Below are 24,647 nucleotides of genomic sequence, written 5' to 3' on the forward strand. Positions count from 1 at the left end.
GTTTAAAAGCCATACTCATAGTAGTTAAAATTTTTAAATGCTACTGCCTTGGAGCATCTGTTCAGAGTAAAAAAATATAATAGAGATTTTTGGGAAGAAAAAGTAAGGAATTAAAAAAAAATCATACTCAAGTAGAATAAAATAATCAACTCTAGACTAATAAATATGTATAATTATGAAAGACTAAAAGATCAGAAAAAAATATGGTTGAATTAGAATGAATTTTCAAAAATCAATAATAACACCTAGAGAAAGCATCCTGGCATGAAGGAACATGACAGTACAAAGGAGGTGAGAACACCAGGGTTCTGGTCCTGCTCTGGATAAATAAGTCATTTAGTTTTTCTAAGTAGGCATCAATTCCACTGTCTGTATATTTAAGAAAAGGAAAAAAGTCTCTAACTGCTTCAGAAGTATTATATGTGAAAAAATGATAAATGGACATAAAATTGTAGTGCAAATGATTTTTTTAAAAGTATCTAATCAAGATGCTTCCATGTTTAAAACACTTCTATGTTTTCCCATTGAAAATAAAACTGGACTCCTTAATACAGCCGACAAGAACTTAAATGATCTGGTCCCTGCTCAGTGCCCCTGTGTGGCCTGTCTCCTGCTTCTCCCTCTCCTGACAGCTAGACTACATTACCCTGCCATCCTTTCTTCCCAAGAATGTACCAAGAAGCTCTTTCCCACTGTCGGTGCATTTGCACTTAGTGTTTCCTTTGTTCCAAAAACTCTAAGCTTTTCCATTAACTCTCTGTATTCTTTTGGGTTCCAGTTCAAACTCCACCTCCTGTAAAGCTCTTCAGTGCCATGTCTACCTATCCTCCCCACCCACCTCACACCTGCCCCTTGATCACACTCACCCCCTTTTACATGTATGTGCTTATTGTCTGTGCCCTCATCTGCCCTATTCATTAGCGTCCCAACCACCCAGAACAGGACAAATTTCCCAGCACTTCAGTAAGGTCACCACTAAATATTTATTGAAAAATGAATGACCATGAGAACACAGTATTAATAAATATTATAACCATACTGTTTATTGCTTGTAATCAATGTGTCAAGAATTTTGTCATTCATAGTCAGTGTTTCTATTCTTTACAACGAAGCTACCAGTTAGGCATGACTATTTACCTGTAACTGATACTCAGGGAGGTTACAGAGTAAGGACACCCAGGTAGTTATTGGCAGAGATGGGATTTGAATCCAGGTCTACTGACTTCAAACAAGTCACTGTTCCACACTGTCTCTCTGACACTTCCTGTCACAATTAATGTATCTCTCCTTTAAACTCTAGTATCATTTTTGACACCACTTTATTCATCATGTTTTGCAATATTAATTTGGGCAGATTATTTTCACTGCATATTATTTTCACTCCTGCAAATTTTACAGGGAATGTCTTCTGAATCTCAACCACTGTCTAACATACTACTTACCCACATTACTTAGCAAACATTTGCAGCTGGAAAAAATAACTGGAAGTACAGAATATATGAGCCAGGAGCATTACTCTCTCTTTTACAAGAGAAGCATGCTTATTAAAATTTATTTTTCACAAGTTAGCTCCTCTCTGGAAAGCAGCAGGAAGAAAGTTATGGATCCTAGCCCTGAACTTTTAATGAGGTAAAATTTAGTATTCTGAAAAATGTTTTATTATCCCGTGGATAATTATGTTCTTCTAGAACACCTGATTAAACCCATGGCACACAGAAACAAAATTGTTTCAGTTAAGCTTATTTTTTTCTTTTCATTTTTGTTTTCAAAATGTTGGTAGTAATTACACAACTTTTCTATGAGTAGTAGGCCTGTTTCAGAGTGTGCTTTTATGAGACTATTTTTATCAACTATTTTGTCAACAGAGTTTTCAAGCCACTGCCGTAAAACCTCTCCTGTTGGCTAATAACCCACCCTGACTATGTAATTTAAGTAACTTTACTGCCCTAAACAAAGGGCGATCCTTGTGACTAGGATTTGCAAGTCACTTTCTGACAGCTCCACAGCACCTGACAAAAGTTTCATGTTTCCTCCCCAACAACCCCTTTGCAGTTTATACACTAATACTACAGTCATCCTGCGCTGATAACCTTCGCTACATAGACACTCCCCAAAATAATATTCTCTTTTCCTTTGTTTTAATATACCTTTTAAACACTTGTTACTGAAAAATTAAGTGTTAGGATTTAAATTACAATCCTATAACACTTGTTATTCAATGGTATTAACATACCTTAAATAATCCTGTTAAAGGGGATAATTTCAAAAAGATGATTTATAATGTTCAGGTGCATAATTTAGCAGTATTTATAAAGGGATGATAAAAATAATAATTAGGATATTATTTCAGCTTTTATCAAAAAATGTCAGCAGTTAGAAGATGAATAAATTCTGGGGATCTAATGTACAGCATGGTGACCATAGTTAATATTGTATACTTGAAAGTTGGTAAGAAAGTAAATCTTAAATGTTCTCACCACACACACACACACACACACACACACGGTGATGAACTAATCTTATCATGATAATCATTTTACAATATATACTTATACAAAATCATCACACTGTATACCTTAACTTTACACAATTTGTAGAGCAAACCATCACATTGCACACCTGAAACTTATATAATCTTATATGTCAGTTATATCTCAATAAAGTTGAAAACAAAGGAAATATCAGGCAAAGAAATATGATATAAATAAAACTTTTAAAGTGCTTTCTTGAATCATCTAAGGAGTAATATGAATTAAAGCACAGTTTATTTATTTTTAAAATTAAAAAAATATATGACATATACTTTAGGATTACATTGCAGGATAGGGGCATGATATTTTTAAAAATACTAGTATATCATTATTTCAAAGCATTTGGAAATCACTCTTCCTACAATTCTGGGAAATTAAAAAAAAGTATGCCGATAATTACAATGTTTAAAAATCTTTAGTTACATCTATAAAAAAGTGTGAGTGAGTTAGCAATGGCACAGAATTTCTCTTCTACACTGGCTGAAATGCCTTCACCGAGAACTGGAAGGCAAAGAAAGTTAAAGACAAGTACTTTAAGTCTTCAAATACTCAGAAACCTCCACGTATATACCACTATCTGTTGAGTCCAATAGAGACAAACATCATTTATTCACAGGTCCTCATCCTAATACTGTAATCAGTTTCTGAAAATTAATCTGACATGAATTGTCTTATATTCTATAATGCCTAAATATTTAGGGGTTATATCTTAAAAAAACTAATATTTGAACAAAACTACATGTATGAGTACACCACTCCCCAGAAGTACTAGAGGAATGTTTTAAGCACCAAATGGTTTGTTATCGAATAGACAAGATCTTAAGTTCTTTATGCCTTTGAAAGCATATTTCTTTAATTTTCGTCCAGATAAGCATAATATGGCATCACTATATTTTGAAGACTTCTAAGAAAAAGACTAGATGACCATAAAGTCCATTTTCATACTCAAACCAATGTCATTCTGTAATTCTCTGAGGAAAGGTATAGCACTGTATTACTGATGACATAATTAAAATGAAACAGTAATAGTAAAATGACATGTTAGTTTCCTAAACTGAGGATTGTGTGCAAATGCCCTGTTCTAAAGAGCTTGGTGGTTTATTTACTGAATTAATGCCAGTTTACTTTTCTGAAGAAAAGAGAAATAAGTTTTATTCAAATTTGAAATATAGCTCATGAAATCTAGCTGTCAGATTGTAGCTTATTGTTAATACCTACCTTAAGATTTCTATAAAATACATTGATAAAGGCTAAAATAGTAAAGCCTTTAATGAAGAGTTGTTTGCTTCTCAGCCACCAGAATTGATGGCGGTCTCAGGAAATGTCTGGTTTACTTGGCTTCTTTTGCTTTTACAGTTGAAGGAGGAAACATAAGAAGCCCCTCCATTTGTTTCAACTGGATAAATGAGGAAGTGCTCAATTTATTATGATAAGAAGTCTAGTGCTATTTGTTTTGTGGTACAGTCACTTGCTTCTTAATCGCTATGTTTTAAAACCTCCTGATATTCACAATGACACCAATTTAGCTACCTGATTTATGAGGTCTTGATGATTAAGGAGCTCAAGCATCCAGGGCTATAACTTGCAAATATCCAGGAGATGGTCTAAGTCTCATGCACAGGATGTGCAAATGCTTATGTAATCTTAACCTGATTCCAGACCTACCAGTGACTGACCTTCTTTCTCTTGTGCTGGGAACAAATGGTTCAGCACAGAAAAGCGCCAAACAGACTGTTGGTTTCCTTGGCCTGGGTCTATGCCCCACCCGAAAGGAAAATCAATTTCTTCTAAAAATTTCTTCTAGTAAAAGTCTAATGACTTCAGATATCTTTTAATGTAAATTTTCATCAACTGGAGTACTGCCGTAGTCTTATCAAACACATGGAAAATAAGTCAAATAAGATATTATAAAAAAGTTTTTGCAGTGATAAGCCACAGATTAGTCACGAGTTGTACATAATATCACTTATAAATCAAAATTATTGTTACTGTATTTTAAACAGTCCTGGATATAGATTATTAATATATCTATAGAGATATATAGATATATTTAGATATTTATTCAATTTATAATTTATTCAATTATAGATATGTTCAAACAGATATGTAATTAAATTCTTTTTAAGAGAATCAAGTTAATAGCAAGTAATGAGAAATTCAAATATATATATGTGCATAAATCCACACATATATTATTTTTGAGAGAATCAAATTAGGAGCAATTAATGATAAAGGAAATAATAATGCACTTTTGATCAACAAGTCAAAACACAGTAATGTTTATTACATGAATTACACAAATACTTCATACTCCTGTCAAACGATACAGCAAGTAAACACTTCCACGTAAGAGCATGTCATATGTGTCATACCTTTTCATGGACTTTCTGGCCAGGTTCCATCCCTTCAAGATGTTCTGACTCTGTGGATCCCTCACTTGATGCCATTTTTCTTTGTATATGAACATTTTGTTCACGCAAGGCAACAATCTGCAAAATAAAAGCACTATGCCTTTAAAATCTAAAATAGAGCATGAAGTATAAGAAAACTGAGTTTACTTAAATGTGGCTAAGAACTAATGAATACAAACAAATAGTCAGAAAATAAACATTAAATTTTACTCATATTATTAGTTCAAGAATATTTCTAAAATTTAAGCTAGCATTTCGAATAATATTTATAATATTTATAGGAATGTGAAATTAAGAAAATATTTTCTAGTTGGAAAATGTATCTATCTAGCTTGAGATGTTTTTAAATCAGTGGCATGATCCATGTGTTATTAATTCAGAAATTACTTTTTAATTTAACTTATGAAATGTAATAAAATTTGTATTAGTCTGAATTTTTAAAGTATGAAAGAAAGATAAATCAGAAAATTGACGACTAAAAACTAATTATGAGCACATTCATCTTCCCTAAGAGACAGCACATCTGCAATTTTAAAACAAGCAAATAAAGAAGCTACTTAAACAATTTGTGCTACTATCATGAGCATTTAAAATTAAATTGGTCTCATTGTCATTATTTTAACGGCCATTATTTTAGTACTTCTAGTCCAAATATAGTTAATTTACAGAAAAAAAATTCTCAGAAGGCAATTAATTCTTGCAAAATTTTAGCTCAGATTTATACACATGATACTTTGAACTAAGAAACAGATTCTCAGATAGTTGTAGTTTAAGTGATCTTAATAATATACAGAGTGGAAAATCACATTCTAGCATTTAAAAAATATATTTGCTATTTATACATATTATTTTGAAAATATTTTACATTATATTAATACCATAAATTATTTGTTTCTTGGCAAGTTTTATTATAGTATCAACTCAGATATTGAGTCAGTATTGGTTCTAGGGGAAATCAATGTCCATAGTATTTAGCACATATTAAGCATATAAGTTTAATATGATTCAATATTTATTGAATTTTATATTTATATTGAATATTTATATTAAATAAATATTGAATCATTAAAATTATATGTTGAAATTATGAGACCAACATGTCACACAGACAAAGAATTATCAAGTAAACAAAAGACATCGAGAGATTGGGTATGTGTCCTGCTGCCTGCCATTGCTGCCCACATGTCAATGATATATTCATGAGAAAAAGTGATTTTGCATATGACCTCCAGCAATTCAACACATAACTTATCATTTCTTAAGGGCATATCACCACATAATGAAGAACAACTCTGTAAAAGCCCTTCTCTCCTGTAGTACTGCAATCACCAAATAATTGGTTCCCTTACTCCCATCCTTGCCCATCTACAATGTATCATCCACAAAGCAGCTAGATTCATCTTTTAAACTTAAGTTATATTGCGTCACTCTTCAGCTTTCCAAAGAACCTCTCTGTTTTCCCAACTTGTTTAGCATAATTTTAAACTTCTTAACAAGGTCTGTAACACCCTACATGATCCCTTCCGCCACAATGGCCTCCTTTCTGTCCCTCAGACAGACCTGGCACTTTCTCACCCAGAACTGAGGAACTTGCTGATCTTCTTGCCTGAAGGATTTCTCCCCAGCTCGGACTACAGCTGACACAATCTCAGCTTTCAAAAGGCAGCTGAAAAACCTACTTCTCAGAGAAAGTGTACCTAGCCATTATCCTTTTTACAATATATCTGTTTATTCTGGTGTGTATCTTACTCATTAAAAACTAGTATTTTACCCCTTCATTTATTTACTCACGTTGCTTGTTTATTTAGCTAGCAGAAGTCCTAATGATATCTCATGGGAAAATAATTTTCAAAGGGATACATTACTGAAAACAACATTTTCATATGAAGCAGCACATCACATTAGTATGTGCAGGGATTTAATATAAATGTTAAATTAAATAATAAATGGATATAGAAAAACAAAGAATGTAAACCTAATTCATTCAGAAAAAACAAAAGATAAAGATTTACTGTGCTTGAGAATCATCAGACATTCCTCTCATGTTAGTTAGTGTAGAAATGAATTACATCAAAGGAAAAACAAGAATGAAACAGTCCCTGGATATATCATTTTCATATTACATTCTTAACATCTTTCTCTTGCATAAAGCAATAATATTATAATCAATACATAATAAAACTTTATTATGAATTTTTAAATTAAAGTATTGTATGCTGACATTTCACTAAGATAACATCCATGACTTAAATATGTTAAGACAACAGTAACAATAAATTTTAAAATTCGATGCTTTTTCTTTCATTATTGAATTAGAAGTGAAGAGAGACCTTTTTAAAAAATATTTAAACATGAAACTTAACTCTCAGTTTACAGAATAACTTCAATTTGTTTAGTAGTTCAGACAAATATCAAATACACCATGGTGCCTAAAATAAAGCAGGCCATCTATAAAGATTTACTGAATGACTCAGTGAAATGATAAATTAATGACCTTAATTAGAAAAGTCAAAACACCAAATTCACATGGAAAACCTTATGCAAATATGGTTGTGCCACCATATTAAAAAATTACAAACTTCCAGTTTTTCATAAAATATATACATGACAATTAATTCCAAGACAAACTTTTCAACCACTAACATGCAAACTCTACTTTTTCTAAAAAATCAATCCTGCACATTAGATTTTTGAAACTGGAGAATTGATGCAGGATCCTCTACATTCTCTATCATTCTAATATGATTATATTCTGTTCTATTTTTGCTCACTAACAAATTATCCTGGGTAGTTATGAAAGCAAAGCTTCAGCATCTGATTTTATTGTAGGTGTTAATAAGCTTGATTCTTCTTCCTTTCACACTGGGGAAAGTGAGAGGTTCTCTCCTGCGAATACAACTTTGGGGGTTGGGTCTGCTCTTCTGTGTGTTCAAAAGCACAGTGAAGGTCACCTAGAAATCTGTAGCTGAAGGTAGCACAGGCCTCTTTAGGAAATTCTCCCAGCTGGCTTGACAAAGGAATGCAGTAGGTGGCTTCAGAAGTGGTTTACAAATATAGCAAGCAGAATGAAAGTGGCTGATAGCCTTAAAACATTCTCTGGGCTCTACTGACAGAAAACGCTGTTAAAGGGAGGGCTCAAGTGACTTGTCTAGAATAGTTAAGTAGGACTGGATCCCTCACTGTTAAACAGCATGACCTATTACAAATAGGATGGCGTGGTGGTTAGGACAAATCACTTCTGGGGAGTCTCTGTTGCTTACTCAGTTGTGACATAAATGCAACAATGCACTGGAAACCCACTATGTGCCAAGAACTGTGTTGAACTGTTTTAACCTGCAAATTAGGTCTTATGATCCACATTTAACAAGTGATTAAACTGAGATAAAGAGAATTTAATGAGAACTAAGGAATCAAACAAAAGTCCTTATCTTTATACCTTGTACTATGTCACATTGTCTCACATGGCTTTGCATTTGGGCTCTATTAAGTCAGGGGAAGTTAATGGTGGGTGAGGATGGGAAGGAAGCATTTCCTTTCCAAGCACTGCTACCCTCCCACCTTGGAATCCTTTGTATTTCATTGAAGTATGGACCCCTCCCTGGACAGATTCACATATAGGCAGAATTTTGCATGCATTTCCACACATACCAATCCACTGAGGCCCATGGAACACTGGTCAAGAGAAACTTTCTACAGTCATTTTAACTGATCAACCATGATTTGTCAAGTGTTTGTCGACATTTGTTTTAAAATGTCCAGAATTCATTCATATTCCTTTTGGTGACAACATCTTACATTTTCACTGGGGAATTTTCCTTCCCCACTCTAATCTTAGAGAGACTGTCAATCAGGGGGCCAGACTCATGGCCAATGGGTGGGCACATGATCTAAGCCAGGGCAGTTAGAACATTCCTTGAGAGAAATTTCTGGCAGAGATATGGGGGAAGAGTCTCCTTTCTACTATGGAACGTAAGCTGGTGGGATATGATCAGAGTTCTGTTTGCCATCAGTTCCTCCTCATAGAGAAGCAGGTAGAAAAGCTGGAGCCCTGACGAATTACTTCTGCTGCTGATTTTAGCCATAAATCAACTCTATCCCTGGCATTTCAGTAAAATAAGCCCAAAATTTCCCCTCTGTGCTCAAACTTGTTTGGATTCGTTTTCTGTCATTTGCAACTAAAAGTGTCTTTGCACTTATTTGGGAGGTGGAAATGTGCCCTTCTGGCCAACCCGAGCCAGGTACTTCCCAGACACCTCTCCTGATCCTGGAGGTCCATATGTTACAGAGATTTGGGGTGTGTTTATTTAAAAAAAGACACATACAACCCATGGAGGTGGGGTGGAATTTGGGGATCAACCGTTAACAAGTTCACATCTGATATTACTCAGCCATAAAAGAAGAATGAAATAATGCCATTTGCAGCAACATGGATGGACCTAGAGATTGTCATACTGAGTGAAGTTAGTCAGACAGAGAAAGAGAAATATCGTATGATATCGCTTATATGAGGACTCTAAAAAGAAACGATGCAAATGAATGTATTTACAAAACAGAAACAGACTCACAGATTTAGAGACCGAACTTATGGTTGCCGGGGGTGGGGGGGTGAAGGGTGGAAGGGATAGTTAGGGAGTCTGGGATGGATATGTACACACTACTATATTTAAAAAGGATAACCAAAAGAACCTACTGTATAGCACAGGGACCTCTGCTGAATGTTATGTGGCAGTCTGGATGGGAGGGGAGTCTGGGGGAGAATGGATACATGTATATATATGGCTGAGTAGCTTGGCTGTGCGCCTGAAACTATCAGAACATTGCTTATCGGCTATACTCCAATACAAAGTAAAAAGTTAATTTTTTTTTTTTAAATCTGGGGCAAAAAAAAAAAAAAAGAGTTCTTTAGAAAAAAAGAATACATGAGGGTGTACCAGTACTCATTCAGGCTAGTCAAGGTGACAAGGAGGAGGAAAAAAAAAAAAGGAAGAAGATAAAAGAATGACAGGTGACTCAAAAAGCTAACGTACTTCAGCTAAAACTCTGGCATCTGTGTGATTCTTGCTCTCTGGCTTATTGCTTTGCCTGGACCCTTCTTCGTGTTTCCTGATAGCTCATTAAGCTTCTGACAGCCTGACTCACTGCTTCTAGGCACTCCCAAACCCATTATATTCCCAAGGCAGCCTTCCAAGTTTTTTTCTTTAAACCTTTGCCTCTGTCAGGTTGTTTTTGGCTCTTATCAATCTCTGACAAGCTCTGAGCTCACACAGTGGACTACTGGTGGTCTTGGTGGCCAGTCTTCTAGTCAGGAAAATTCCCCAGCCGCCATCCCTTCTTCTACCAGACTATTTCAGGGTTCCTAGTATGTCTTGCAACAGACTCTCTTCTATCCTCTTTCTTTGAAAAACAGTTTTCCTTGATGACCTGGAGAGATTCATTCATTTCACATACATTCATTGATATTTCACTGATGATATATCAGGTATTAGGAAAATTAATAGGGGGAAAAGGCAAAGTTCTTTAATTCATTCTTGTTGGGTGAGACAAACTACAAACAAAAATAAGTGGAATACATTTTTAAATGGCGATAATTGCAAAGGGAAAATTAAAGCAAGGGAGGGATGCTATGAGGTGCAGTTTAATTAGGAATTAGGTGATTTCTGAGTATAGACCTGAAGATGAGAGGCAGGAAGCAATGTGGCTATCTGGGAGAAAAACTTTCCAGGCAGAGAGTTCAGAAAATGAAATTCATTATTGAAAACAAAAGTTTGAGATTCATAAAAATGTTTTAGTGAGTTCTTCATATGCTGTAAGATGTCCTCTTCGAAAGACAGCTAAAACATCACTGAAAGTTGACATCTTGGAAACTTCAGGTGTCAGGAAATGCACAGAAACATGTGATTCTTAAGAGAAATGTGATTTGGGAGAAAATAATAGAGTCTATTTCATATCTCTATATTCTCACATTTATCAAGTGTTTAAAATGTATTTTTTTTCATATTTTGTTGCTCCTTGTTTATTCCTAAACTTCCAAGTTTATCTGTGGGGTCATATCCCTTCAGCCTGAAGAACTTCCTTTGACTTTCTTTTACAGCAGGCCCACAGATGATAAATTCTCTTAGCCTTCATTGAGAATGTCTTTATTTTACTTTCATTCCTGAAGGATATTTTTTGCCAGATGTAGAGTTGTTGACAGTTCTTTTCTTGAAGCACTTTATTTTATTATTATTATTGTTATTTACTTATTTATTTTGGCTGTGTCACGTGGCATGCGGGATCTTAGCTCCCTGACCAGGGATCGAACCCATGCCAGGGAAGTCCTTTGCAGCACTTTATTTTTTTTAATTAATTAATTAATTAATTTTATTTTTGGCTGCATTGGGTCTTTGTTGCTGAGCGCAGGCTTTCTCTAGTTGTGGCGAGTGGGGGCTACTCTTCATTGTGGTGTGCGGGCTTCTCATTTGGGTGGCTTCTCTTGTCGTGGAGCACGGGCTCTAGGCACGTGGGCTCAGTAGTTGTGGCTTGCAGGCTCTAGAGCACAGGTTCAGTAGTTGTGGTGCACGGGCTTTGTTGCTCCACGGCATGTGGGATCTTCCCGGACCAGGGCTCGAACCCGTGTCCCCTGCATTGGCAGGCGGATTCTTAACTACTGTGCCACCAGAGAAGTCCCTAAAATGTATTAATCTATTTATTCAACAAATATTCATTGATCATTGTTCTAAATATGAGACACCACTGGGGAAAAAAGCCCTTCTCTCAAAAAGCTTACATTCTAGTAAATGAAGGAAACAAAGAAAGAAGCAGTAAGGCAACAACAACAAAATAACAATCATTTAATGAGCTCTTACAATGTGCCAAAAACTGTGCTCAGCACATTATATAAATTTTTCTTCTTTACATCATTTCATCTATACTATCTTTTCTTCCAAGTTTAAGATTTCTTGAGAGCGGACCCTGAGACAAATAATTTCACACAGCAGTTTATTTGGAAGGTGATTCCGAGAAGCATAGCATTCTTAAATATTCTTAAAAGGCCTAGGATGAGTCCTGGCCCTTCTAGGTGTTACTGGTTGTATGATTTTATACAAGTTTCTTAACCTCAAGTTCATGTTCCTCTGCTATAAAATGAGGGATAATAATACCTATGTTTTAGTGTGTTTGGACTGTAAAATACTTAATTGTATATGATGTACTGTAAGCATTTATAATGTAACAATGATCACCTTTATCTTCTTATTCATACTTCATGTTCTAGCTTATTGAAGGACTTGCAGTTACACACACCCAAAATGCCATCTTGGCTGTGAGTGTTTATATTCATTTGGAATGCTCACGCACAGAGCTCCTAAAACCCTTGTAAATTCCTGACAACAGCACTCAGGGCATCTTTTTTTCTAATGGGGGATTCTGGGTGGGCTCCTGGATGGGGGCTCATCGCCAGAAGGACCAAGCTGTGATTTCAAGCTTGGAATTTTTAGCTCCATCCACCATTCTCCAGAGAGCAAACAGGGGCTGGAAATGAACTTAATGACTGATATGCCTATGTAATGAAGCCTTCATAAAACTCCCAAAAGTACAGGGGTTGGGGAGCTTCCAGGTTGGTGAACATATCCACATACTGGGAGAGTGATGTATCCCAACTCCACAGGGACAGAAGGTCCTGAACTCGAGACACTCCTAGACCTCACTCTATGTATCTTTTCATCTGGTTGTTCATCTGTATCCTTTATCATACCCTTTAATAAACTGGTAAACGTAGGTTAGGTACATGTTTTCCTGAGTTCTATGAGCTGCTCTAGCAAATTAATCAAACCCAAAGAGGGGTTAGTGGGAGTCTCTGATTTATACCCATTCAGTCAGAAGCACAGATGACAAATTGGACTTGCAATTGGCATCTGAAGTAGGGTGGGAGTGGGACTGAGCCCTTAACCTGTAGGATCTGGTGCTACCTCCAGGTAGACAGTGTCAGAATTGACAGAACAGGACACTCTGTTGGTGTTGCAGTGAATTGTTTGGTAGGGGAAAAACTCCCGTACAACTGGTGTTGGAAGTGCTGCGAGTGTAGCAGCAGTGTGAGCGGAAAGGAGAATCACAGAAGGTAGGACAGAGTTTCTCCTTACACACCCTTCCTCCTCCTAAACTCTTCTCAGTTATCTTTCAGGTCTTAGCTTATATGTCATGCACTGTGGGATGGGTGGCATCCCAACGATTTAAGTTACATACTTCCTTAGCATTCTCCAATAACTCATATCATACAAATTATCACTCGTTAGCACAATTGGCTGTTAGTTTTCTGACTGCCCATTTTGACGCTGAGTGCCTTGAGACCAGAAACTATATCTGATTGATTATTTATTCCCAGTTCTTAGTAAACTCTCTGACAAGTAGAAAGCACTCTAGAAATATTTATGGAGTATTGAATGACAGCAGACGGTATGAATGGAAAAGTCCTATAGGGAGCTGGAAAAATTGGATGGAAAAATACTTGAGAATGTATACATGGAGAAGCAAATTAGTTATCCACATAAAAGACCATATGAACTTGAAGTCTTTCCTAAAGTTCATATTACATGATTCAAGGTTAAAAAGGAGCCCTGGGCATGGAAGAGCTCACTGGGGAAATACAGAAAGAAAAGAACAAGAAATATTGACATAGCCTTGTAGGATATTCACAACTCTCAGTGTGAGGAGGTGATGTAGAAGGCACAGACAACTGTAAAGGAGGATAGGGATAGGACCACGGAAGGGCAGCTTAAAGAAAGTCTACAAGAGATACTCTATAAATATAAAGTAATAGGCAATTTCATTGTGTCTTAAAATATTAAAAAAAAAAATTTACAAGTGTATTGTAGCCTAGATAATATGATTGAGGTGCACTGAAGTACACACTGTGTTTATATGCTTTAGACTTAGGACAGATTGACATTAGATGGAAAGTGGAATTCCAAGGGTATCCAGAAACTTGTTTCTGCCAACAAAATTCTTAAAGTAGAAACAGAAAAGCAATGTAAATTAATTTAATTTTCACTTTTTTTCCTCTTCCTCATCTTTTTGAAAATGTCAATGTACGAGATATTTCCCTGAAGTTGGATAAGGAAGGAAGACAAATAAGGAATAGGAGTTTAGAAATTAAATGTATAATTAAGAACTGCTAGCAATAATAATAGTTGCTCTATGTTGAACATCAATTATATGCCACATACACGCAAAGCAATTTACATACATTATTTCATTTAATCTTCCCAGTAACCTTATAAACTGGGTATTATTATTTTTATTTTATAAGTAAGGGAACTAACATAAAGGGCATAAATAATATACTTGAGGTCATACAGAAAAAGATACGACAAAGGTTTCCAACCCAGGTATGATACCTTCAAAATGGATGGTTTTTAAGCATTATGCTATAATGCCTTTTGAAAATTAATGAAATGATTCACTGCATACACAATCCAAATATTTATCAGGACTACAGTTCTGTGGTCTGATAGCAGAAGAATTTATCTGCCCTGATTTGGCAAAACAATTTAGACACATAAGATGTCTTCAATTATTTTTAGGAATAGAAATCATGCTGTTTACATTATTTATCATTTTTATTTATAATTCTTTTGTGGCACAGCCATTCCAGTTTACCTTGAAAATTTCCCAGCTACTTTTTAAAATAAATCATGTCTACCATACTCATGCCAATTCTCAGATCTTCATTCTGATGTTTTTAAATTCATAGTTGCCTTTACGTATTTAACAACAACTTCCAGACAGTGCCCACATCTAATTAACAAAGATTCTTTTCATCTATTTTTACCCCAAACTCAATTAACAATTCCAAGAGTGAGACTTACAGAATTCTCACTACACCAACACATAGTTTGCTTCTACACAGATAACTTATTCTAATTTAGCTGAATTCCAGGCTTGGATTACACTGAGGTTGCAACATGATAAAAACAAAGAGAAAGCAACTAGTAGAACAGAAAGGATTTACAATTTACACTTAAGCAACTCAACTCTCCAGACACAATAGTTTGGATTTGTGTTGTTATATATTAATTGGGAAACCAAAAAGATTGAGACACTTATTCAAACAGAACTAAGGATACTAAGACAATAGCAATTTCACTTTCCAGCTCTGGCTTTTGGACATAAGATTTATGAGCATCACTGAAGCACATTAAAGCCAGTGAAAAGCAACTTCATGTATTCCAATGCAGTTTGATCAGCTCATGTGTAACATTAACTTTCATTGTTTTTCAGTGAGAATGGATAGACTGAAAATTTGTGAAACGTAACTGATCCAATGAACAATCAAATTGTCTTGACATGGGAATCAGAGGTTTGTATTGTGAGGATTAACCTCTTGTCAAGTTTAAAAAATAGTTATTTAATTAATGATTTAAAGAATGAATCCATTTATCCAAATGAATGACCAGGTAGCTTGGAGGTGGGAAGTATAGTTTAATTTGGTGGTTGCTTAGAATTTTTACCACTATACTATTCAGTCAATAAATAATTACTGAATTAATTAGAACATACTGCATACTTTTATTTTTAACCTACTCCACTCTGGCTGACCAGCCTTTCCAATTCCCATTAGATGAACTGACTGGATATTAAAATTTAAAAGCACATCACCAGTAAGTTTCTGGTGACGCTTTGATGAAAAAGATAGTACACAAACAGTACATGCAATTTGGCTATTTCCAAATTTTACATCTGCTTATATCTAAAAACATAAAGATACCTTGTATGACTACGGAATCTAAGCTTATTTAGTTTTTAATGATGAAAAAATTCTTTTAAGATAATATTAAAGATTTTTAAGACCATTCTTAAAACAGTAACTGTCATGCAAAACTGTTATTTTTAGTTTTAAGTTTAAGACAATGGTTGAAAGAACAATAACATTTCAAATGTTTCCTTAGATTTGTTTTTACAGTGAATGATTAAGATTTCTATTTCCAACGTTAACTATAACATTCAACAATAGCTGTATTTTAGTATAGTTATTGATATGTAATTCTGATCTAAATTACAACTCTCTCTCAAACTATCTCTATCCTTTTCATCTAATTGGTATTTCAGTCATTACATTTTTCTGATACTTGGTTACTCTTTATTTTTATTTATTTCCACTATTCAAATAATTCTTTAATATTTAAAACGATAATAAAATCAAATGCTGGCATCATTAGGAGCATATAAATGCATTAGAAGCATATAAACAAAACAACTTAAATTGGACAGTATTAGTGGACTTTGTTAAGGCACAGTACTGCTATTGTAGTAGAGTAGCAGCTAAGAATGACATTAGATGAAAGAATAGTAATAAAAATGGCCAAGGAGGCTGTTAGTGTGGTAAAGTACAGGAATTAATCCAGAGAACAGAAGCAAAAGAGAAGTCTTAAAGAGTTTTCCCAAAGTGTCAATAATAGAAAAACACATACTGAACAAATTTTATTTTTCACTGCAAGAAAGCAAGCCTCAGTTGAAAATATAAATAAGCAAATAAATAAATGAGGAGGGGTGGAAAATATTCATTGATGTAAACAAATGACACTGAGAAGTGCAACACCACATGTAAACAACTGCAATAATTCAGTGTTGAGTGCTGAGAATGGTGGCAGCAATTTAGTTGAAAGTTTTGAATGTCATGGAAAAAGTATATTGCAATCTCCATCACCCTGGAAGATGCCATTGCTAATAACTTCCCTCCCTAAAGAAGACAGCAGAATCCTACTTAAAAAATAGTTTAATTAAAAAAGGAGGCCATTAGATTGCGGTGGCTCTAATGCCAAAGCGACCTACAGAAGCAAACCAAAATCTAAGCCTGTGACGCCTCAAGATTACACAACCAAACACTTAGGATAACCGATCACAAACAGCCAGTTAGGATTTAAGCTACAGCCAATCAAATGATTTCTCTTCTTTGCTCCCGCACTATTTCTGAGGGTTTCCCCATGCTCCTATGGTGGAGCACTCCTGACCACTTCTGGTTTGGCATTGCTCGATTTGATTTGTTTTCCAATAAACTCTTACAAATTTTTAATATGCCTCAGTTTATCTTTTAACACTTGTCTCAGAATGAGAAAAGCAAATAGAACTTACTATAGGTATTGATTATGATAAAGTACTTCTTGACATGGAACAAAGGCTTACTTCTTCGTTTTCCCCATAGTCACTACCACTAGGTCCCTTACTCTCTAAAGTCAGAAGTATCAAAATATGCTAATTTGGTTTGGGCTTCAGCTAAAGGCAGAGGGACAACTGACTACATATATCCCTTCTCCTCCAAATAAACAAAAAAGAAAAGCAAAATGAGGAGACCGAGTTATGCTGAGAAGAGGGTCACAGCAAACTAAATAGTCCATTGAGAACTTACGTTTATAGAGTAGCAGGTACGCTCTGTGACTAAGAGTCTGTCTTCAAAAGTCTCAATATCTACTCTTTTATGAATTATGCTGACATGAATAAAAGTTTCTTCTTTAGTTATTTCATGTATACAAGGTAGTATTAAATTCATCAAGCAAATACTGATTATTAAATTAATAAAGGTAGGTCTAGATAATATTAATCACATCTCTGTCATCTGTTTATTCAACTGCAGTCCATCTGCTGTCAGGAAATTTGGGATGTTTTAGAATGAACCTTCTGTTTTAGTAATCCAAAGGTGCTATATTTCCATCAACATATATTTGAATCCTTTAAAACATCACATTAAAATTCATCTCTGTGATCTGAGTACTAACCAGGCTTGGACCCTGCTTAGCTGCAGAGATCAGAAAAGATATCTGGTGCATTCTGGGGGTTGGGGGCAGGGGAGAATGGGGAGTTGTTGCTCAATGGATATAAAGTTTCAGTTATGCAAGATGAATCAGTTCTAGAGATCTGCTGTACAACATAGTGCCTATAGTTAACAATATGGTATTGTGCACTTTAACATATGTTAGGAGGTGTTGAAATAACTTTCTAGGTCCGAGATGGACCCACATCAGCAAACCAGACCTTAGGTAACTTAGGTAACTCTGTCCTTGTAAATGCTCTTCATGACCAGAAAAGCAGCATATCCAGTCAGTCAACTCCAAACACCAAGCCAACTCTGGGTCTTCCCACCCGTAACAAGGTGAACAGTGTGGGCCCAGACAATCAGATATTTTCTATTTTTCTCTTCCTTGTTCTTTATTCTCTATCTTATAAAAGCTTCTTGCCTTCCATCCCATTTTGTAGTTTTCTGAAAAGAGACTGTCCACTTCACAACGTGTTAAATAAAGCTGGTTTGTATCACCTAAATTGTTTTCTTTCAATATATATATATATCTTTTTTTTGCGGTACGCGGGCCTCTCACTGTTGTGGCCTCTCCCGTTGTGGAGCACAGGCTCCGGACGCGCAGGCTCAGCGGCCATGGCTCACGGGCCCAGCCACTCCGCAGCATGTGGGATCTTCCCGGACCGCGGCACGAACCCGTGTCCCCTGCATCGGCAGGCGGACTCTCAACCACTGCGCCACCAGGGAAGCCCCCTCAATAATTTTTTAATGGAGGATAGATCTAATCTAAGTGTTCTTATGACAAAAACAAAAACAAAAGCAAAACAAAACCAACAAAAGAACACAAGGACCTTTTTTGGAGGTGATATATGTGTTTATTACTTTGACTGTGGTGATGGCATCATGAATGTATGCATATGTCCAAACTCATCAAAATGTACACTTGTACAAAATGTACATTTTTTGTATATTAATTATACCTCAATAATGCTTAAAAAATCAAAATGGCCAACAAGCCTATGAAAAAAAATAAAATAAATCTCTTTGGAGATGGACTATACTATTCTTTCAGCACCATGAAATTTGACCTCCTCAGCCAGGCAGGGCTAATACTGTAAGTACATAGTTGAGGTTTGTTGTTGTTGTTTTCCTCCAATCAGGGCAGAAGTGACAAAATTATAGGCTGTGTCCTGAAACAATTCCTTTTATCTCTGTTATGCTAAGGAAAAGAGTCTTAAGGGAAAGAAAAGCATCTCAAAGTGCTTGAAAGTACTTGAGAAATTGTAGAAGGCAGAAACAATATCCATTAGTCATCCTTGCTTATAAAAAAGCAAGCCAGGGCAATAAAAAGGCTTTATCCATTTAGTTCCTTCCTTAGAAATCACAAAAGCAGCATACTAAACCCATTATTCTGAACAATTCTTTTTAAAGTAATCCATTTGCTTGGGTTCTAAAGGTAGTAATCTTGCGTTATATTCGTTTGCACGCATTTCAATTTTATTTTTATGTGATTTTTAAATGTGTACATATTATAAAATGCCAGAATGGGAAGGGTCCACAGCTTATGTGGTCTTTATACCTTATTTTTATGGGTGAAGAAAATGAAGTTTACAGAGAATGAATGGTAAGCCTCTTCCCATCCCCAGTAAATTGTCACCTGGTCAGTCCCACGGTGGACACACACTCCACCTCTCCAGATCTCAGTTCAATCATCTTATTAAAAAGGAGTCGAACAGTATCATGGCTAAAAAGATCAACGTCAACATCAATAACAATAATATTTACTGAAAGATACTTCGTGCCAAGCACTTTTAAGCATTCTACATGTGTCACCGACAAATTGACACTTGCCATTGACACTTGCCATCTACCTCTACGAAGATTAAATTATGAACCACTGCAGCTGCTGACCTTCAACACCCTGTGAAAGGAGTTCAGGGTGGAGATCAAGAATGAGGCACTCTGTGCTCTGGGAAAAACTGGCAGAACAGGTCTTCAGATCGTTAGATATTTTCAGGAGAAGATTTTATGAGCCCAATTCTTGTACCTCCTCATATTTAGAAAAGCACTAAAATCCTTCATGGTGATATCTACTCCTCGTGACTAGCAGTAACCTTCATGAAACTAGCAGAAAACTTCTGTAAAAAATATGTACTTGATTGCAGGTACTCCCCCTTCACCAAAATCACATATATATTGACCTTCCCGCCTACCTCTTCGGAGCAGTTTCTTAGAGCTATCGAAATGCCATCTCCTGGGCTATAGTCCTCATTTTGCCTCAACTAAAACTCACAACTCTCACATTGTGCATTTTTTTCAGTCGACAGTGTATTAACTCATTTAACCCTTACAACAACCTGATGAGGTAAATTCTATTAGAGTTGAGGTAATTGACGCAAAGAGGTTATAAGGAAATTGCCTGTAGTCACAGAGCTAGCGAAGAGCAGAACCATTTAGGGGGAAAGTAAATACCCAGGTGCGGTGGTTACAGCTCCTGTTTGGAGTATGCTTACTCCTTTCCTTTCTTGTCATCAGCCAGGGCAGAATATATTCACAGCACCCAATTGAATAGTCTAGATAGAACGATGGTTTTGTACTTGCCACTTTCTCTCCACTTGCCCACACTAACTTCTAACTGCTTCTTACTATCCACTTCTCATAGAACATTTCATATTTTTGTCTCTTTCTTTCTATTGTGATACATATCTCACTGTGTTGTAATCTGCAGTTTACGGATTCTATGTCCTATATTTATGTTATATTTAGATCAAGATACTTATTAGCAGTTCAACATCATCGTGATGCTTCCCTAAAATGCAGATTTCATTAAAATGGAATCTGCATTTTAATATTCTTCCAGGTGACCATTATACACCCTTCAGTTTGAGGACCAACGCATGTGAAGTCTTCAAGTACAGAGAAGTTTTTCTTGCTATTGCTGTATCGCAGGCAGAGGCAGCAGCCCCGTGAAAGGCTGCTGAAGGCTGTGACAGAGTAAGCCTCTAGGACATGACCTAAGTGATCATGTAGTGCAGGGGTGGCCAACTACATCCTCCAGGCTGCCTATTTTTGTCAGGCCCACAAGATAAAAAAGGTTTTCACATTTTGAATGGTTGAAAAAAATCAAAAGAGGATAATACTTTGTGATACATAAAAGTTAAAAGAAATTCAATTTCCATTGCTCATAAATAGGTTTTTACTGGAACAGGGCCAAGCTCATTTATTTACATAATTGTCTGATTGCTTTTGCTCTATAATGGTAGAGTAGTTGTGGTAAAGAGCTTCTAGCCCACAGAGCCTAAAGTATTTACTAGCTGGCCCTTTAAAGAAGTCTGCTGATCCCTGGTATAGTGGCCCACGTCCATCTTTTTCTTTATAAACTGTTCAAATGGACTCAGTGAAAGTCAGAATTATAACTCTACTTCCTGATTTTTAGACTTATTCTCTATATTCACTTTCATACATTATTTCCAATTTCACTTAAATAAGTAGAAACATAGAATAAATTATCCCTGAAATGCAATTACCTGATGAAGTGGATATGTTTTTTTCACATGCTCTTTGCTAAACTCATGTCTAAATAAGAATGTTTTAGATGGCATTGGTTAATATTACAAAAGTAAGAACTGAGAGAACACAGAAAAAACCTAAAAATAAGTGTGGATTATATTTGCAGTGCTTTCTATCCATAGCTCTGTGTAATTTGTTTTATAGAATTTTTCTCTACCTAAAATTAATTTTAAATCAAAAATTTCTAACATAAGCTCTTTGAGGGCAGGGAGTTACTTCTTACTTGGTTACTGGTATATCCTCAAGACCCAAAAAGTACTTGGTACATGTCCAGTAGATTTTACAGAGTACTGATTAAGATCATGAACTATGACGTAGAATTCTGGTTCTACCACTTTCTGACAGTACGAACTTAAGTTATTTACCTTCTCTGTGCCTTTTTCCTTTTCCATAAAATGATACTATTTGTAAAAGTCACATAGCTTGTAAATGGCAGACTGAGTCGAACCTATGTTTGTCTGCTTCAAAGCCCACGATTTTTCTCTACTATAGTTCTCAACTATAGGCTCAAATCAGAATCATACTATGTAATTTTTTTAAGTGCAGATGGCCAGGACTCATGCTAACAATGGATCAGAATTTCTGGATACATTTGTATTTTTCAGATGCTCTACAGGTGAGGCAGGTGTACAGCCAGGATGGAGAACTAGTACACTAGGGTGGACAACCTTTCTATTTCTCCTCTTTACGAGAGGCTTCTGTGTATCGGAAAGAATAATTTTTTAAAAAGGATATCAGTAGATTTCTCTTTTTCTAATATTGAAATATTAACTTATTTTCCTTCCCTGTCCTTTTGTTCTTGATACAACAGAAACATCAGTGAGAGTGTAAATCCATCCAATTCCTTGGGTAGAAAATAGCTATATGTCTGCGAATCAGTGGGAAATAATCAATACCTTGTGAAGAGTTTTTAAAAGTAGGGATCTGAAGAAATGGATAGACTCAACAAAAGAGCAGTTGCTCAATTATTTACTAGCTGTGTATTTCAGGTGAGTTACTTCAAGCTTTAGAACCATGTTTTCTGCATCTTTAAAATAGTGACAGTACATTCTGCCTATAAGGTGATGAGACGTTAGCAGGATCTCAATAAACTCTCTGTTAATAACAGCAAATATCTCATAATGTGGGGATCCATAAACCTGAAGGTGAAGAGAGGTAAATGACTGAAACTTCCTGGAAGCCTGTGAAAACACAGCACTTAAGTGCTTGACCCGGCCCAGTGCCTCAAAACAGTAGGTGCCCCCCAAATATTTCTGACACTATAACTGTATTGCAATTTTCTCTTAAGAAAACTATATTTTTCTTTCTCCCACTCCCTTCCACACGTCTCTCCCTCTCTCTCTTTCTCGCTCTCTCTCTCTCTCCCTTTCTCACTTTCTCTCTTGTTAATTGATCTTTTAAAACTTCCTCAACACATATTCTGATTCCACCTATAGGTTTTCTTCCTCCTTATCTCCCAATTACAGTGTTTTCTGAGTGGAAAATAACATATTGGCTTTATCAGCATGTTATTAAATAAGGAGATATTATTAACACTAAGTGTTCATTAAAAAATCTTCAGTTAGGATAGCCAGTTAAGATGATCTCTAGCTGTGTAGTAAAGAATTTGGCTTTGCCTGAAGAGAGGTCAGGCCTTTGCCTTCAGCTTTTGGAGGTAATCTGCATCATACCTGATATGAATGTTTTCGTTTAGGGTGAGGTCTAATTACGGTGGATCTTAGGATGGGCCTGGTCACACTTAATAGTCTTAAATTGGGACTGGTAATGTCAGAAAGACCAACTATATGATTTAGGAGTCTTTGCGTCTCGATCTAGAGGCTGAGATCAACCACATGGACAATCAAACAATCAATTATGCTTATGTAATGAATAAAATAAAACTCAATAAAAACTCTGGACAGTCAAAGCTTGAGTGAACTTCCCAGGTTGGAGAATTATCTCACATCAATTCAAGGAAGGTAACGCATCCTGTGGACAATGGAAATTTAGCATTTGGAACCCTCCCAGACTCTGCCCTGTGTGTTTCTTTCCTTGGCTAATCTTGATCTGTATCATTGCCCTGTAATAAGCCATAACTGTAAATGCAATAGCTTTCAGTGAGTTCTGTCTTTCTAGTGAATTATCAAAACTAAGAATGGATCTGGGAGCCCCATGAACTTGCAGTTGGTATCAGAAGTGAGGCCAGTCTTGCGAATGACTGTGCCCCGGAGCTTCGCAGTTTGGCTAAATGCTGGTAATGGTGTTATGGATTGAATGTTTATGTCCCCCTCTGCCAAATTCATATCTTAAATCATAACCCCCAATGTGATAGTTGTAGGAGGTGGGGTCTCTGGGAGATGACTAGGTCATGAGGGTGGAGTCCATATTTAATGGGTTTTAGTGCCCTTATAAAAGAGATCCCAGAGGTCTCTCTCATTCATTCTGCCATGTGAGGACACAGTAAGAAGGCACCATCGATGAACCAGGAAGCAAGTTCTTATCAGACACCAAATTTGCCAGTTCCTTGATCTTTGACTACCCAGCCTCCAGAACCGTGACAAATAAATGTTGGTTGTTTAAGTCACCCAGTCTATAATAGTTTGTTTTAGCAGCCCAAAAGACTAAGACAAATAAATAGTATATGGTAAATACAAGCTGATCAAATTTATGATGTTTTCTGCTATCAACTTTTTAAAAAGTAAAATCATGAGCAGTCAAGTTACTAATTACACACACACTCACATACACAAAACAAGATTAAAGCAATTCGTGCATTCTTTTTGTCCATACATTTCCTTTTAGCATCCCCAAAGCTCACCTATTTGGAACTTCCAAATTTCTCAACATTTGAGATCCATTGTTCTTCCCTGCCAAAATGAAATGGGAACAGAGAAGTGCTACCGAAATACTCTGATATTGTTTAGTAGAACTTGAGGTCTCACATTTTCTACACTGAAAGTATAGGGACTAATACAATGCTATCACGCTGTTTATTTCAGGACTTCAGGCAGCATCACCCTGAAGTGTACACCAAGGGAAAACATTTAGATGCAAAGTTTAAAATCCAGTAATTGAATTTATCCAAATAACTGCAAATAGCATCTAGATGTTTTAATGTATCTTTTCTGTAGAGTTAAATGTTTAATTTCAACCCAATATATGGCAGTTGAAATGCAGGTTAATTTAACTAATTGATTTAATGCGTGTCATTAATTAATCCCTATTTTATCTTTCTGTCAATATAGTGAAGCTATGATCCTTGAAGTAATCCACAGAAATACAACAAATATAAAGATGTCATGATGAATTTAAATAACTGGTAAAAGTTAAACTGTTGATTTGGAAACACAGTTTCCACATATAAAGAAAGTTTGCTATTAAGAGAAAGGCCAG

General features: G+C 35.8%; 1 protein-coding gene across 4 annotated transcripts in view; it reads right to left on the reverse strand.

Annotated features, from left to right (window-relative positions):
• Positions 1–24,647, reverse strand: part of PPFIA2 (PPFI scaffold protein A2) — a 473,386-nt gene that overhangs the window by 142,625 nt on the left and 306,114 nt on the right. For all 4 annotated transcript variants that reach the window (XM_027107099.1, XM_027107100.1, XM_027107097.1 and 1 more), the window contains exon 7: positions 4,904–5,020. In XM_027107099.1, the coding sequence (XP_026962900.1) occupies positions 4,904–5,020 (117 nt within the window). The remainder of the gene's footprint in view (positions 1–4,903; positions 5,021–24,647) is intronic.

The sequence above is a fragment of the Aethalodelphis obliquidens genome, unplaced genomic scaffold (genome assembly GCF_003676395.1).
Source record: "Aethalodelphis obliquidens isolate GAN/ISIS:26980383/991018 unplaced genomic scaffold, ASM367639v1 scaffold8, whole genome shotgun sequence".
Lineage (NCBI taxonomy): Eukaryota > Metazoa > Chordata > Mammalia > Artiodactyla > Delphinidae > Aethalodelphis > Aethalodelphis obliquidens.